The sequence below is a fragment of the Mandrillus leucophaeus genome, unplaced genomic scaffold (assembly GCF_000951045.1).
Source record: "Mandrillus leucophaeus isolate KB7577 unplaced genomic scaffold, Mleu.le_1.0 Scaffold711, whole genome shotgun sequence".
NCBI classification, from domain to species: domain Eukaryota; kingdom Metazoa; phylum Chordata; class Mammalia; order Primates; family Cercopithecidae; genus Mandrillus; species Mandrillus leucophaeus.
In genome coordinates this window covers 108,340-125,487 of record NW_012107709.1, presented here as the reverse complement: position 1 = coordinate 125,487, position 17,148 = coordinate 108,340, and the positions used below count along the sequence as shown (strand labels likewise).

Sequence of the window (17,148 nt, the reverse complement as noted above, 5' to 3'; positions counted from 1 at the left end):
CCACCTATGAGTGAGAACATGCAGTATTTGGTTTTCTGTTCTTCCAATAGTTTGCTGAGAATGATGCTTTCCAGCTGCATCCATGTCCCTACAAAGGACACGAACTCATCCTTTTCTATGGCTGCATAGTATTCTATGGTGTATGTGACCTTGCTCTCTTTTCACCAACCTGAATCATCCAGTGTCTGTATTTGTTCTGCATTCAAAATATCATATGTACCATTACACTTGGAAAATGGATGTGTACTTTTGAATTTGGCACATGAATATAGATAAAGATATATATAGCGTTTTAAATATTTTTGTTTCCAAATTTATTGAGGTATAATTGACAAAATTATATACAGTTAAGGTGTACAATTTGATGTTTTGATATATGCATACATTGTTAAATAATCACCATTATCACACTAATTAACATATCTGTCACCTCACATAATTACTTTTTGCATATGTGTGTGTATTGTGAACACTTATGATCTACCCTCAGGAAATCTTAAATTTTACAACACAGTATTGTCAACTACAGTCACCATGCTCTACATTGTACCTCTAGAACACAGGAAGGGGAGCATCACACACTGGGGCCTATTGTGGGGAGGGGGGAGGAGGGAGGAATAGCATTGGGAGATATACTTAATGTAAATAACGAGTTAATGGGTGCAGCACACCAACATGGCACATGTACGCATATGTAACAAACCTGCACGTTGTGCACATGCACCCTAGAACTTAAAGTATGATAATAATACAAAAATAAATAAATATAATTATGAACTCATAATTATATCTATGAGTTCAACAATTTTAGATTCTACATATAATTGAGATTATGTAGAATTTGTCTTTCTGCCTCTGGTTTATTTTACTGAGCATAATGTCCTCCAAGTCCATCCACGTCATCACAAATGGCAGGATTTTCTTCTTTTTTTGAGACTATATAATATTCTATTATGTGTGCATTATATGTAATGCATTATATATTATATGTGCACATATATAATACATATACATATATAAAATGTATATATGTGCACACGTAAACAATGGAATACACACACACACCCCTCACATCTTCTTTATCCATTTATCTGTTGGTAGACATTTAGGTTGTTTCCATATCCTGGCTATTTTGAATAATGCTGCAATTATATAAGAAACGCATACAACCTAATAGCAAAAAAACCAGCAAAAACCATGATTTAAAAATGGACAAAGACCCTGAAGAGGCATTGCTCAAAAGAATGCATACAAATGGCCAATAGGTATATGAAAATGTATTCAACATCACTAATCATCACGGAGATGCAAATCAAAACCACAATGGCATATTAGCTCACACTTATCAGAATGGCTATCATCAAAAAGAGAAAAGATCACAAGTGTTGGCAAGGATGGGGAGAAAAGGGAATCCTAATACACTGTTGGTGATCATGTAAATTAGTACATCCATTGTAGAAAACCATATGGAAATTCCTTAAAAAATTAACAATGAGCTACTTTATCATCCAGCAATCCCATTTCTGGGTATATATAGCCAAAAGACTTGAATTCAGCATCTCAAAGAGATATATTAAACTGTTTTTCTCTAACTTTAAATAACCTGCTTCAGTAGGCCTATATTTTTCTATTTTAAGAAGCAAAGCTTTCAACTTTTTCAACTTTCAACTTTTTTAATTAAAAAAGAACACACACATTCATCAGTCTATGGTAATTATCCCATCAGAAGAGATAAAATTAAATTCTGGGGAGTTGTACATGGGTGTCACATTAGCCAGAATGGGAAAGGAAGACTTCTCTGAGGAGGAGGCATTTGAGCTAAATCCTGAGTGATATGAAGGAACCAGCCTTGAGCAGATCTGAGAGAAGAGTGCAAAGGCCCTGAGGCAGGGCAAGCTTGGTGAGTTGAGCAAGAAGAAAGTTGGTGTGGCTGGAGCATGGTGAGCAAGGGTGAACGTGTGGCAGCATGCAGCTTACATGGGGCCTTATAGACTGTGGGAAAGAGTTTGGGTTTTATGATAATTGCATTGAGAAAAAAATAAACACTGGAGAATTTTAAGCCAGGTAATGAGGTTTTTTAAAGCTCTCTGATACAGGTGGGATTTTAGAATAAAAGTGGAGATGGGGAGCCCATTTAAGAAAGCTGTTAAAGTAAACCAGGAGAAAAATGAAGTGGCCGAGACCAAGGTGGTTTCTGTAGAAATAATGAGATGCTGTCAGATTTAGGAAGGATTTTAGAAGTAAAACTGACAGCACATGCTGATAGAGTGGATGTGGAAGGATGCGAAAACAGAGATAAAGGAGGACTCCAGGTTTAAGGTGAGAACAAGCTGGTGAATTATACTATTAGCTGAGATATGGCAGACACGAGAGGATCCATTTGGGGGGCTGAGGATAAAAGGAGATTTCTATTTTATTTATCTTAAATTTGAAATGACTGTTACCTACCAAAGCAATGATGTTTCTTGGATATCTACGGCAATTATCTAGGTTAGAAACAGGGAAGCAGCAGTGGGGATGGGGAAGTGGGTGGATTTGAGAAATGTTTGAAGAAGGAATGAACAGGACCTGGTTATCGATGACATGTAAGCAATGGAGGAATGCAAGAGGAATTCCAAGGCCCCTGATTTGAGTGACTGAGAGGTGGCACAGGAACCAGAGCATGTTTGGAAGGGAAGAGGAGGACTTCATATTTAGATAGGCTCTGTTTTGGTGCTCATGGAAAACCTGAGGCCATGTGCTCTGGGCACATTCTTATTTGAGCTCAGGTAAGAAATACAGTTCAGAAATTTAGGAGTCACCAGTGTTAACATAGTTGTCATTAGAGCCAACAAAATGAATGCGATTACCCAGAAAAGGCCCATAGCACAAAAAAACAAAAAGAGACTTTATTTCAGATCAAAAGAAAAAGCTTGATGTGTGTCTTGCTGGTGAGCAAAGTAATCTTGAAAATGAGAGAAAGAGAAGGGAGGCAATGGCGCAAACATCCTTCCAAATCAGAGGCATTATTTTATCAGAAGTAGCTCCTCTTCAGCCAGGACCTGCAACAAGGAAATATTGGACATAAGTGCAAGTCTCACGTCCAAAGAGCAAAACCTGCAACCACAGAGCAGGATGACAAAGAACTCAGACATGGAGACTTCGATCTCGAACTGTGTGTGTGAAAAGAGTGGGGTAAAGGACGGATCACTGTATATCCAGATGATTATTTGGGTTGGGTGACTGTCTTCCAGACAGTTGAGGACAGCAGATGACAAACTGGAAGTAATAGGTACAAACCACGGTGACAGGGACTGATAGCAAGGGTGCTGGGCTATTCAAAGAAACCTGGTTCTGACTCCAAGATTAGTGAACACTCACTGCCCGACAGCTGCCTTTCTGGAATAATAGAAGGTCTGTGTCTGGGAGGAATTCTGGAGATTACATGGTGCTAATTTTTAATTTCACAAATGAATAAAGCCCTGGGATATTAATTTGTTAAAAGTCACACCCCTGTTTTCAGGTAACGTGTGCAATGATAGTGGAGGCATTCCTGTGGTACTCTGATACTGTTTGTGGAGCTATTTTCAAAGGATATGAAACTAATTTTAAATATGCCTTTGGTATGTTGCAAAGCTGTAGCTACTCCTGGCGGAAGTCAGGTGTAAAGGGTGCCGGCTCTCGTTTCCAACTACCCAAACTAGAATCCTTGCTTGGTCCCTTATGAGTCCTATGACCTTCACCTTTCTCATCTTATATGTGAAATGGAGATAATAATCTTTTTATCTCGTAGAGTTTTAATAAGGATTAAGTGAGATAGTATCTGCCAAGCCCTTGCCTACTGTCTACCTGGTGGTATGCTCTCAATGCATTTTAGCAATTTTTTGTTGCTTTTGGTAATTACTTAATATCACTTGGCTCTGTCTTTTAGCAGCTCAGCTGAAAATATCAATAACAAACCCCCAGGTGTGTTGTTCTGGCACAGAGTGTGCATAAAACAAACATTTATTGAGCAAGTGACAAAAGAAGGAAGAAAAGAAGGAAGAAAGGGAAGGAGGGAGGCTGTACTGTTCAAAGATCTTTCTTCATTATCTGGCCCACATTCTGAAATGGGGAAATGTATCGGGTATTTTTATTAGTAGTATTACTCTTTTTCTGATCTATGAAATATGCAGTCAGCACTTTCGTCAGCGTAGAGGAAAGATCAAGAAGGAAGCTGTATGTCTGTGTGTTTTGAGCCCAGAGACACTGTCAGGGGTTTGCTACTGTTTCTAGTGCTAAACTCCATCCCTGGACCTCTAAGGCTGCACATACAGGGGGTTTCTGTGTGCTAGTCACCGGCTACAGCGCACAGAGACAAAGAGCCTTCCCTTAAGGAGCTTGCATGTGCTAGAGACAAGTGGCACAAAAGGATTTATAGAGCAACAGAAGCTTCGATAGATCGTATGGTGTGAAGGTTAGAAGCACAAACTCCATGGCCAGAGCACCAAGGTTTGGATCCAGCACTTGGCAAATCTGTGACCTAGACAAGTTATGGACCTGCCTGAGCCACATTTTCTCCTCTAAAGTAGGGACAGTGATGACGCATGCCTGGTGAGGTTAAGAGCAGATGACTTCAAGTATATACAAAGGGCTTGGCCTGGCATGCTGCTCGTGCCTGTGCTGTTGCCTTCCTCCCAATGAGCGATGCCTGCTGTAGTTCAGAGGACGGCCACTCTGAAACTGAGAGAAGAAACCATCTTAGATCTTGAGGAAGCTATATGAATTTTTCAAACAGAAGGATGAGAGCTGTTTCAGGCTTGGGATTGGAAGTGGCCTATTCAGGGGACTTTCAGAATTGGTAGAGGAGAATTCTGAGTTACACAGGGAAGCAGAGATTGTATTTAATGCAGTTATAGTGGATCCTGTAACAGTGAAAGGAAAAGCAAGGTTTTTAGAGAGGAGTTTAGCATAGGAAAAACAATTTGTAAAACAATTCATTGGATAAATTAAGATGGAAATGGAAGCTAAAGCCAGGGATACCAGCTTGGAGAGAGTTGTAATAGTCTAGACTTTGATGTGCTAAGGGCCTTGGCCAGAATGCTGCAGTGTTTAAAAGCTAAAAGGAATGATTATGAGATATAGAAAGAAAGGATCAAAGGGTGGCTGGAAGCAAGTGTTGAGGAGAGGAGATGGTGGGGGGAGATGTCAAAGCTGCATGCCTGAATGGCAGGAAGAAGTGTCCATATAATAGACACTTGTGCAAGTTCAGAGGGGTGGGTGGTTTGGGGAAAAGGATTACAAGTCCATTCAAGTCCAGCTGCAGTTGATGCAACAATGGGACACTGATGCGGAAGCTAGAATTTGAAGAAGCAGAATTGAAGTTCAGGAGAGGTCAAAGCAAAGATTGTATAAACATTTGGAACTGAATCAAGTACAGGTGAGAGTGAAATAATTGAGAGAGAGAATAGTATGGCAAGATTAAGGCAGACTACCATGCCAGCCAGTAAGCTCACCATACTTGGGGAACTATTGTGAGAATTACATGAGGTAACACATATGAGAACACTTATAGGATGGGGGTGGGGTGGACTACTAAATACAGTGTAAACAGGAAAAACTTGATGATTGCATGATAATGAAGAGATTGTTTGCTTGTTTGTTTTTGCCCTATTTCCTAGAATCTCAAGGCTGAAGTGGACATTAAAGCATTGTATAGGTGAAGGTGAGGGAATGAGGGCTCAGAGAAGCTGAATGAATGGGTTTTCCATGAGATCGCTGAAGAATCAGGCCTGTGCTCAGGCCCTCCACCCCTTTTCAGTGCTATTCTCACTTTAGAGGCTGCCTCTTGAGCCAGTCCTGTCTCTCAGACGCTCCCCGAATAGGACTCGATTTGCACTCTATTTTATACAAAGCGTGCTCTAAAGTGCTGGATTCTCCAGCACAGGGGACCTGGCACATGGACAAGCACACCCGGCAGCCAGCAGTGCACAGGAAGCTGCCTCCGCACAGGTGCGGCTTTATGCAGGGCGTCCTGAAAAGAAGCACTTATTTCAGACACTGACCTTGCATCTCCCCGTCTTTTAAATTTGTGTTTCCTTTTAGTTAATTAACTAATTTTACAATCTTTAAATCATGAAATAAGCCATCTACTCTTTACTTGTTTACTCATGTTAATCAAATAATTAATCCATGACTTGTAATCTCCTTCCAAAAAGATATTCAAATTTTATAAAAAGAAAGTTTTTAATCTCAACCACAATACAGCCACATCATGGCAATAATTAATTTTATAACCAGATCAGTTAAAAACTAAACAGCTATTTTTGAAAGTCCGTAAAAGTGATGTCCCATGTACAAACATTTTGAACAATTTAACATAATTTTATTGAAGGGATAGCCATTTGAGAGCTTGACCTTTTTATGAATTCCTAGTGAAGTCATAGAAATCTGAGTACCTTTTAAACTTTTTTCTTGAAGGAAATAACTTGAGAAGTGCCAAGGAAAGAAACGGAGAAAGCATTTAACATAAACTGAAATCACTAATACTTAATGGGAAAACATAATATTCTATTCTGAGACATTTTAAAACAGCTACTACAAAATCATCCTTTCTAGGGGACTAGGAAGTTCTTCAAAACTGGTGCTTAAATCGTATTACCTAAAGAAGGACTGGATGGAAATAGAACCTGTAAAGGCCAAAGATCAGGAAAAGGGGTATGATGAGATTCAAGTTACAATCAGCCCTTTATGTATGTTGGTTTCTGCATCCATGGATACCACCAAACATGGATTTAAAATATTTGGGGGAAAAACATGGTTGCATCTGTACTCAATAACTGCAGACTCTTTTCTTGTCATTGTTTTGTAAACAATACAGTATCACAACTATGTACATAGCATCTACATTGTATTAGGTATTATATATACTCCAGAGATGATTTGAAGTATGTGGCAGAATGTGCATAGGTGATGTGCACATATTGTATATCAAGGACTTGAGCATTCACAGGTTTTGGTGTTTGCAGCGTGCCCCAGAACCAATCCATCACAGATACCGAGGGACAACTGTACTTCATTGGAATTGCTATTTTTGGTCACAAATTTCCATAAGCTTTATCCCACCCTTGGTTCCCCATGGGACCACTGAGTCTTGGGTTCTTCTGTGTTGTTATTGTTTGCTGGAGAGACCCGATGCCCTTTCAACATTTCTTCAATTTTAGAGTTAGAAAAACCAGTTCTACTAGCAAAATTTGTATGCTAAACCCCTTTTGTTTTGAACCAGTGAGGTACGAAGTCAAGAAATACATGGATTGACTCAAGGAAAACAGAATCACAGTGCTCTTCTTTTGCAAGAATCGTCTTTTTTCTAAGTCTATTTCATCACTTTGTGGTTTCTTCTATCTTCTTTCGCTCTGTTCTCCTGCTGACTAGGAGAACTGTCTTGAGCCCCCTTTCTGGTCTGCAGCAGCACACCCAGCCCACCACAGTCATCTCTGTCCTAAGGCATAATGTGAGGCAGCAAAAGAATTCTAGACTCGGCGGCCAAATTCAGGCGTCAAATTCTAGTTCCACCACTAGTTTTGCAATCTTGGGTAGGACACCTAAACTCATTCTCTTCCTCCTTGTCCTTCCATTTTAAACTTTTTAATAATTTTATCAAAGTAACACATTTTATCAAGTGCATACATAGGTAAAGTATAAAATACAATAGAAGTTACTTTTACTGGCCTCTTAAGTGTTTTGCCTGATTAAGCAACTCTCTCCATTCCCTCAATATATCCTACCGATTGATGCTGACAGCCAGATCAGGACCGGATGCCCTCTAGCCCTCCAGCAAACTCCTGATCCCTCCTGTGAAGATGTATGTGGACCGAGAGTCAGTGGTGTTTGTCCCCAGATCTGCTGTGCCAGTTTTACTCATTCATATAATTATTCAATGATAATTATGTAACCAGTGACATATGGGTGTGTAAAAGAATTGCTATTTCTATTAAAATGTTTTGTAAAGACTCAATAAAGTTGAGTTACTAAAAATGAAAGGCTATAGGTCAGGTACAGTGGCTCACACCTGTAATCCCAGCACTTTGGGAGGCCGAGGCGGGAGGATCACGAGGTCAAGAGTTCAAGACTAGCCTGACCAACTTGGTGAAAATCCATCTCTACTAAAAATACAAAAATTAACTGGACATGGTGGCACAAGCCTGTAATCCCAGCTACTCAGGAGGCTGAGGCAGGAGAATCGCTTGAACCCGAGAGGCGGAGGTTGCAGTGGGCAGAGGTTGCAGTGAGCCGAGATCATGCTACTGCACTCCTGCCTGGGTGACAGAGCAAGACTCTGCCTCAAAAAAATACAAAATAAAATAAAATAAAGGCTATAGAATTATATGTGAGCAAGATAGTGGTAAAATATTGGGTAAAAACTTAAATCTAAAAGGATTCTGCTTTGTGCCTTTTTCAATCTAATGAAGCAGAAACTGAGAAATATAGATGATGATTATGGGTATAGTTTATGTAAGAAAATGCAGAACTGGAAATATGTGGCTATATTCTGTATGTGGAAATCCTGGCAGTATTTCCAGGGGATTCTTATGATACTAAATTAGATAAGGTTCATATAACACACTTAGCAGCATGCCTGATATTTAATAAGCATTCAATCCATGTTAGCTGTTATTGTGGTTATTATTCATTTAATAATTGCGCATCCAGGCAATTTTAAAAGAAAAGATAAAACAAAAGGCAAGGTGAGACCAAATCAATACTTCAAAAGAAAATATTGGGATAAACTTTTAAACCCAGTGACCTAAGGACCTAAACTTCACTGTGATGATTTTTTTCTTTGCATCCAAATATCCGTGTGTAAAATTAAGAGGATATTGATGATCAAATATCTACAACGTTTAGCTGGAAAAACAAATCCTGGTTCATTATTGAAAATAAGGCCTTGGCATTCCAAATGTAACCCTATTTCAATTTTAACAACAAACTGCCACATAGCCTTAGGAAGCTCTCTAACCTTTTCCTATCCTTGTATTCTCAGTTAGATAAGGATGATGACAAACAACTAAATTAATTTATCACATGGCCAGAAGAATTATTTTGAATTCTTTGAGAAAAGTACGCTATGGTTGTATTTGTGTTCTCTCACTTGAGTGTGAGCTCTGCCTGGCTCAGTGCTGTGTGAGGCTCAAACCCTCAGGATAAGGATCAGTGAAATGCTAATTTTTTAAAAAATTAAATTTTCATCAAAGCTCTAGACCTATTCACTTATTACGATGTTTGTGCCAAGTTTCAACAGGTAAAACATGCTTCACCACAAAAAACAACAATGATCAGAATAAGTTATGGGATGAAAGGGAAAGATCCTATTTTATTCGATTATATGTACAACTAAATTAAGTTTTAATTCTTTTTCAATCTTGTAAAGGCAATATAAGAACAGATATACTGGATGTGAGGTTTAAACTCATTAATTTTAGTGGCTCTGGCCAAACCCAATTAATTTCTGTTTGTGAAGCAATCCCCATTGTTGGGGTTTCAAGTTATTTTCACAGTTGACCGTGGAAGAATATGCATAGCTATTCAGTACATGATCTTGTAGCTAGTCAGTCTGTATTGATTGTGTGGACTGAGCCCAACATCCTACATATTTATTACATACAAATATAGAGAAAAATAACAATGATTTAAAAGATATAGTTAAAGCCTTTAAAGAGCTATATACTCTATTACTATTACTGAGAGGTGGGAGAGGATACTTTTCCTTAGGAGACAATTCAAAAGATAAAAAATAAATTGTATTTATTTCCCTGCCATTTAATCGATCCTTAAAGAAATAGCTCTTTCAAAAATTTAGGTTAATTCAATATATATGCATAAGACTAAACTAGGCTCAGAGAAGTTAAAAAGAGGAACCAGACTGGATCATCCCAGTGTTCAATGAATTTGCTATAGTTGGGGAGAAAGGCATTCATCTAACTAGTATACTTCCATCCATGATGTGTGGAGGGACAAATTAGATAAGGGAAGAATTACCAGTACCTGAGTGTACTCTCATCGTAATGCCCTAATATCAGGTTTCCAGACACCCTTAAGAAATTGCCAGATTTGCACAACCTTCATATTGGAGCCATCATGGAGATGGAGGAAAGAGCCTGTCATGTCCACAGTTTTTAAGGAAATGACTTGATTGTTATAAGTCAGATAGCTTAAAAACAATGTCTGATGAGAACAATCTCTCATATAATCAATAAGCAACTGACCAGAATATTGCAGGATATAAAGAAGCAGACAGACGTGACTTTTTGAATAACCAGTTTTTCCATACCAATTTAACTTTCTTCCTTGATTCAGTGACAGCCTACATAAATAATGATAATATGCTAGATAAAATCAATTTTGTATGGAGGAAGATTTTGAGTTCTAGTCTAAACAATATTCTTATCACCAAGCCATGACAGTGTGACCTTACCTTAATCATGCTACCATTACCTGGGTGAACGGGTAAATATAGAGTTGCAATTACCATGAAGTGGGTGGGAGCAATGCATTACATATCCAGGTCCAGCTCCTGGGGATCAGTTGTACTTAAGGACCTGTAACTTACTGATGAGCTATATGACTCATAAATACCTGCCTCCAAAATGCAAATATTACTAACTCAAGTAGAATGGACAGTGTAAACTGGTATTTTTTTGGCACACGTGAAATTTGCTAAAAAATAATTTAAAAGAAAAGTGCCAATAAGATTTTTATTTCAATTAGGGTTAGCAAAGCAACATTATAAATGAATCACACTGAGACTAGGTGATTTAAGTGGGGCAGGCTAGCAGGACGGACGATTAATCCTACCATTTCTTAAGCCACACCATCCTTTAGTACTTAGTCACGTTTTAGTCAACATATTTTGAAAGATTGTTTTTAAAAGGCATGCAGAGAGCAAAACATTACATACATATTTATAAAATATAGAATAGAATATATATTAATATATAATATATAAGTAAATGTATTATATAATATATATTTCATTATAGTTATATATTATATAAAATATATGGTATGACATAAGTATATATGTTATAATATGTTGTATTATATATAATATATATTTTATATATACATATATATAAAATGTCTTTTAAGGAAAGAAATGGAACCATGTAACCCAAAAAGCCAAAAACTAAGTAGTCATATAATTACATTCTTACTGCTCTGTAAGATTGTTCTCAGAAGGAGCTGAGGCTCTCCTCTCCCCATAGGTGACTGAGCAAGAAGAAATACACTATGTTACAATAGGCCAACTTCATGTGGCAGAAAGAGGCCCTTTGTAATCACCATGAAAAATCACTGGTTCAAGGAAAACCTTAAGATTTTCTTTCTTACAGCTGTTTACTACAGAATAAACTATCATTAGTTCTGGATAATTTAAATATCCATGGGGTTGCTTGCCTCAGAGCCCTCTTCTTTTGTCCTAGCTTTCCGTTCATTTACTCTTCCAAGCTTCCCGAACTAAGGCATCCAATAGTGGGCCACTAATACTCAACGCCAGGAGCTGCACATGACATCTCTATCTCAGCTTCACCCGAAGACATCGAGCCCAAGTACTCAATTTTAGACAACGATTTTATTAATAAGTGAAAATATTATTGTATGTTAGCACATTGATCTGTGATGGGGTGGAATGCTGAGAATCAAAGGAAATTGTCTTCCTTGTGATGGTCATTTTCCAATGCTCCCCAGCCCCCAGTCCCTAGCTCCATTTCCCTGCCACAGAGAGCACAGGCTTAAAGCCCAGACTTTTCCATAGCAAATTTTCATGGTAATGCCAGGTTTCCTAATAAATGACACCAAGCTTAATCAGGCCAGAAACACAGAGGATTTTATTTCATGACCCCTCTCCCTTCCCATGATTTTCCTTGTTACAAATAAAATATTAGAGACTTTGAGGCATCTTTGTGTAGAAAGTTTTATAAATGTCTTTGGATGTGATGGTAATATATGAATTTCTTTCCTCTTCTTTTTCAGGATGGGGACCAGTGAAGTACTTGCAGCCTGTACCCAGAATCAGTGAGTAACTTCCTCATAGTGTTTGAGTCTTGGGTAGTTATAGGTAAGCAGAGCAACAACTAGAATATCTGAAAACCTCGGAGTGTTGCTTTTAAGCACCTGTTCTGGTGATGATAGCCATCCCTAGAAAGCACAGCCTAGGCGGCATCGTTGGAGGCATAAAGTCTTGGAGGGTGGGGAGAAAAGCAAGCGAACCATGACCCTTGTCCTCAAGGGATTTACAAAGGAAACTAAAGGCTCTGAAGACTGATTTCAGTTATACATAGGTTGGAGTTTACCTTATTTGAAAAAGTTTACATATTTTTCTATTTTTCTTTTAAAAGTATTTAACAATTTCCTGGCAAATTGCACTATAGTCTATTTTTTTTAATGTCTTCCTCTATGAATAGAGTAAAACCTCATTAGTTCAGATATTGCCAATACACAATTCTTGACAATTTGATCTAGACTAAGCTGAAATTTAGCTTTGAATTGTCTGCAAGGAATGGATTTGCTAAGTGAAATGGAATATTTGTAACCCATGTAAAAAGAATACATTGTTTTCATGACCTTAGCATACAGTGGTCTTTAGGCAAAAAGATTCAGCTGTAAAATGAGGATTATTAAGGTCATGAAGTAGATGTCCCCTTAGACTTTATTAGCAGGTAATAGTATTGAAAGTAATAAAACAATGTTGCTTTCAATAAATTCTGACTTCCATAATTCAGGCTAGATCTTCCTCTCCTCCTTTCCATACTAATTATTTTAATCTAATGAGGTTTACTATTGTGTAATATGTGGATGAAAGCATTTAGTAATAGAAGATTATCAATTCCTGTTATCTTAAAAATTTATATAAATTCTAATTTTGGGATGCATGTCTGTAATGTTGATCACCTAGATGACAGTAGTGTGTTTACAAGAAAAATAATGTATTATTCCATTTTCTGTTTCATGATCTCACATGGCAGGTAAAATTTTTTTTTCATTTAAACCTCAGCATTTTTGCAAAGCAAGCAAGTCAGATTCCTGGGGCAATAGCAAAGATTTGAGGTGAGGGAAAAAAACAAAATCAGACCATGCCCTCCTAGGGGTATGTTGAAACACTGGAGTAGTAACTGAATCACCATGCATCTATTTATTCCTTTATTCATTCAACAAACATTTAGCCAAGGGCCATGCTTATTTCATCAAGGGATATAGAGATAAATAAAATTCCCTTTTTGTCTTTAATGTACTGGTAGCCCATAAGTTGAGACAGAGACGGAGACAAATGATTTTCTCATACGATAAGCAATGCGTTATCCCAAAAAACAAAGTACTTTGGGAATGCACAGAATACACCGTTAAATGTAACAGGAAGAGTTGGGGAAATATTCAGTAACAGTTATCATACTTGAACTGATTCTTAAAGAATGAATAGAATTTCTACAAGAAGAGAAAGGGAAGGACAGCATTTCATGCGGTACAAGCAAAAGCATGGAGACATCAAAGCACATGTACTGCCCGAGTAAAACCACATATCCTTAGAGTTAATTGTATAGAGCTGAGGGAATGTGGGAGTAGTCTATACATAAAAGTATATTACCAAGAAAAGATACCCTTTAAGTGGTCAAAAACAACAATTGGAGTTTAGAGCGAGAAAGATTTGAGAGTCAGTTGCATAGAGAGTTGACATGTGAAGAAATGGAAATAAATAAGATCATTCAAGGGCACAGGAGAGAACTTTTAGGAACACAGAATAGAATCAACTTCTTCCTGAGACAGGAGAAAAGGAAGAGCAGGGAAAAAAACTAAGATAAGTTTAAAGATGGATATAAAGAAATTTGAGGGAGTTTATGCCTGAAAGCTTCCATTTTCTTGACACAATACTGTGAATAAGCATGGGATGCAGAATAGGAGAACACAAGTTCGAAACTCAATTCAGCCACCCACGAACAACGCGACATGGGTAGGTCACGTAACCCCTCTAAAACTTCCATTTTACCATCTGTGAAATGGAGATAATAATAACATGCAATCCATAGGTCAGAGAACTTCATAACACATGCAGAGGCACTTTATAAATTATAATGCACTTGGCCAGAACACATGCTGGGTGACCTCACTGAGCTCTTGTTTATAAAACAGGGACAAGCTGGGCATGGGCACATGTGCCTGCCATCCCAGCTACTCAGGAGGCTGAAGTAGGGGGATTGCTTGAGGCCAAGAGTTCAAGATTGTAGTGTGTGATGATTATTGTACCTGTAAACAGCCACTGCAGTCCACTCCGTGCAACACAGTGAGACCCTATCTCTAAAAAATCAAATAAAATAAGGATAACAGCACATAGCTTACACGGGTTACTAAGAGCATTAAAGATAAGGTATCCACCATGTGTGCTCTGTAGAAGGGAACCACTGGGTTACTGTCTTCTGTGAGTAAGAGCTTGTCTCTGGGGAAAGAGGAAAAAAATCTGCAATGGGGAAACAAGACAAGAAAGAGACATGGAAAAATATTTTTGAACAGAATTAAAAGCCTATCCTGAAAACATGAGTTTGTGAGTTGATGGTCTGGAGCTGGGGTAGATCAAAGCAGGTATACTAGTGGCTGAGAGCAAGTGCCATCGAGGGGACAATTGGAAATGCTGGCCAATGCACATCTCAGAAGTTTAGAGGCCCTGTTCTCTGGCCTCAGCATTTTGACAGAATGGCACCTTTCTATTCAGAGTCCTCAGCCTGTGATCCTATGACTTGTTGTTGTCAGGTAAGTGAGTGGTTTATGCAAAGGACTGAGCCGCCAGATGTCTCCAAGGTTATACGCTGTCACCATCAGCTAACCTCCATCCCTGATGCTACTGATCAGATTTAGGACAGTGGCCAGCCAGACCCCTGCCTGACCCTCCTACCTTCTCACCTCCCACCCTTGTCTCACATCCCAACTGCAGCCTATTCCCAGCCTCCCCTTCCACTTGAACTTTCATTCTTCCCTAGCACATAAGGTAGTAAAAAAGCTGTCCACCTCCTCTGAAATAGAAAGGTAAAGTTTCAGTCAACTATTAATAAAAAGGAGCCAGACTGCAAGCTACCTGCCCCTCACACCTTTAGCACCAAGTCTAAACCTCATTCCAGAATTGGCTGGTTGCAACAGGCAAGATTGCACTTCCTCCCATACTTGGAAGTGAGTTATCTCACCATCCACTAGGAAAATGTTCAGTGTCCTCTTAAAATGTTTAGTGAGCCTTGGGGACCCCAAGAGAGAGCTGCCAAGATCTATCTTGATAGTTAACTAAACTTACCTCTGAGAGAGATTTGAATTGTTAGAGCTTTCATCCTCAATTTGCCAAATGGCAGTAATAAAGGAAATATAGGCTATATCTTGCACATTATTGACTCCTATTTTAATTAATGTAAGACACATTCCTCATTTGGGAGCATGGTTGATTCACTCAGGCAATGGTTATTCATTAAGGATATACCAAATGCAAGGTGCTAGCTCCTAGTCAAGATCTTTGGAGATAATGAATATAAACATCTCTCATGAATAATATTTGAAACATCCAGAAAAACCCATCCAATTAGACAAAATTCCAGGCTCCTGTGAAAAGGCAACTCCAAAGACTCATTAGGGGTTGAGAAACCCAGAGCATTCTCTTCTCTCTTCTCAGCCTTGGCTTCCAAAGCCCACTCTTCTGTGACTACCAACATGAATCACATGAAATTCACCTCCAAGCACCTTGCCTCCTGTCCATTTCTTTCAGTCCACTGTGGTAACCTGCTAATGTGGAGATTGCCCCATGACACATTAACACCCCCAACCCCACAGGTGGGCCTTCCCTACACAGCATGAACCACACTAAATGCAGCCCTGCCTTTCCCAGGGTGGGAAGCACCAAGTAATGTGTCTGCTAATATGGTTTCAGACAGGGTGCTCTCTCCCATTCCACAAATGCACATCAGTCCTTTCTCCAAGGTGCTTTAATCTCCTAGTGTCATGCCAGCCAGCCCCCACCACACCCCCGCCCAGTGCCCTCTACAACTCCCATTGTTTTTTTCTGCCTGGTTTGTATGTGGTCTTCATTCTAGACCTGCTCAAGAAAGCAACTTATCTCTCATTAAACACAAATGCAAAGACAAACATCTTTTCATTTTATTTCTTTGACCCTAATTACATCCTCCTTCTATTTCCTCCTGTAATCAACATGCCTCCCATTTCTGGGTTCTTTGTGTATGTTCTTTTTTACTCTGTTTCTATCCTTTATATATCTCACAGATTTTAGTAACACTTGGAATGTAGTCTTTTAGTTTATTTCTTAGAAGAACACAAGACTCACATCCATGCAGTGGCAAAGCCAACATTAGGGTGAGGTGTGCAGTGGCATGTCATTAACATGTTTTTCTCTCTTTTTTTTTTTTTTTTTTGCCATGTAGTGAAACAGTGTTCAATTTGGACCAGTTCTGTGAGTCCTTGACAGCAAGAATATAGCCCAGACTAGCATCTCCGATTTGGAGATCTTGATAAATTTCAAAGCAGAATCTAAAACTTGACTCTTCTGATTCTGACTCCTGTATGTCCCTAGGCCTCCACTTACAGGGACTGAAAGAAAATACTTTTCCTCTATTTTGTAAGTGGAGAATAATTCAGAATCATTTCTTATGGTCATTGAACTGAGAAATGTTCCTTGGAATTTCATGAAGAATATCTTGAGGCAGGGTTTATGTACCAGCAAAAGGATACACATATTCAAGGGTAATACCTTTTTACATATTGATAGCATACTCTCTCCCAGAGTAGAGGGCTGCTTTTGTGCCAAACTGCAGTGCCGTGTGATTTTAAAGCTAGAGTTAATCCTCACAGGCTACTGTGGGTCCACAAACCGGCACTTGGTGCTCTAGAGCTTTGCATTTGGTAAGCATGTTCTCCTGGGCACGGGTCCTGAAATGGGCTATTGTTTACCTGTACTCGGTGTCTTTGTCCTCATTTGGCAAAGGGAGGGAGGTACATCATATTCACAAGCGCTGCAGATTGCAGACGTATGTTCCCAAACATACGTCAAGACTCCAGCCCCGCACAGGGCATGACTCAGGGTATTTTCTGGGGCACATATTGCTAGGCCCTCTGCACTCAGTTTCTCCGGGGAATGAGACAGATTGAGAAGAA

General features: G+C 38.9%; 1 protein-coding gene across 1 annotated transcript in view; it reads left to right on the top strand.

The window, feature by feature from the left end:
- Positions 1 to 12,038, top strand: part of LOC105528321 (carbohydrate sulfotransferase 9-like) — a 142,531-nt gene extending 130,493 nt beyond the window's left edge. Inside the window, exon 3 of the mRNA XM_011965028.1 lies at positions 11,989 to 12,038. Coding sequence (XP_011820418.1) covers positions 11,989 to 12,038 — 50 coding nt within the window. The remainder of the gene's footprint in view (positions 1 to 11,988) is intronic.
- Positions 12,039 to 17,148: the final 5,110 nt, after the last annotated feature.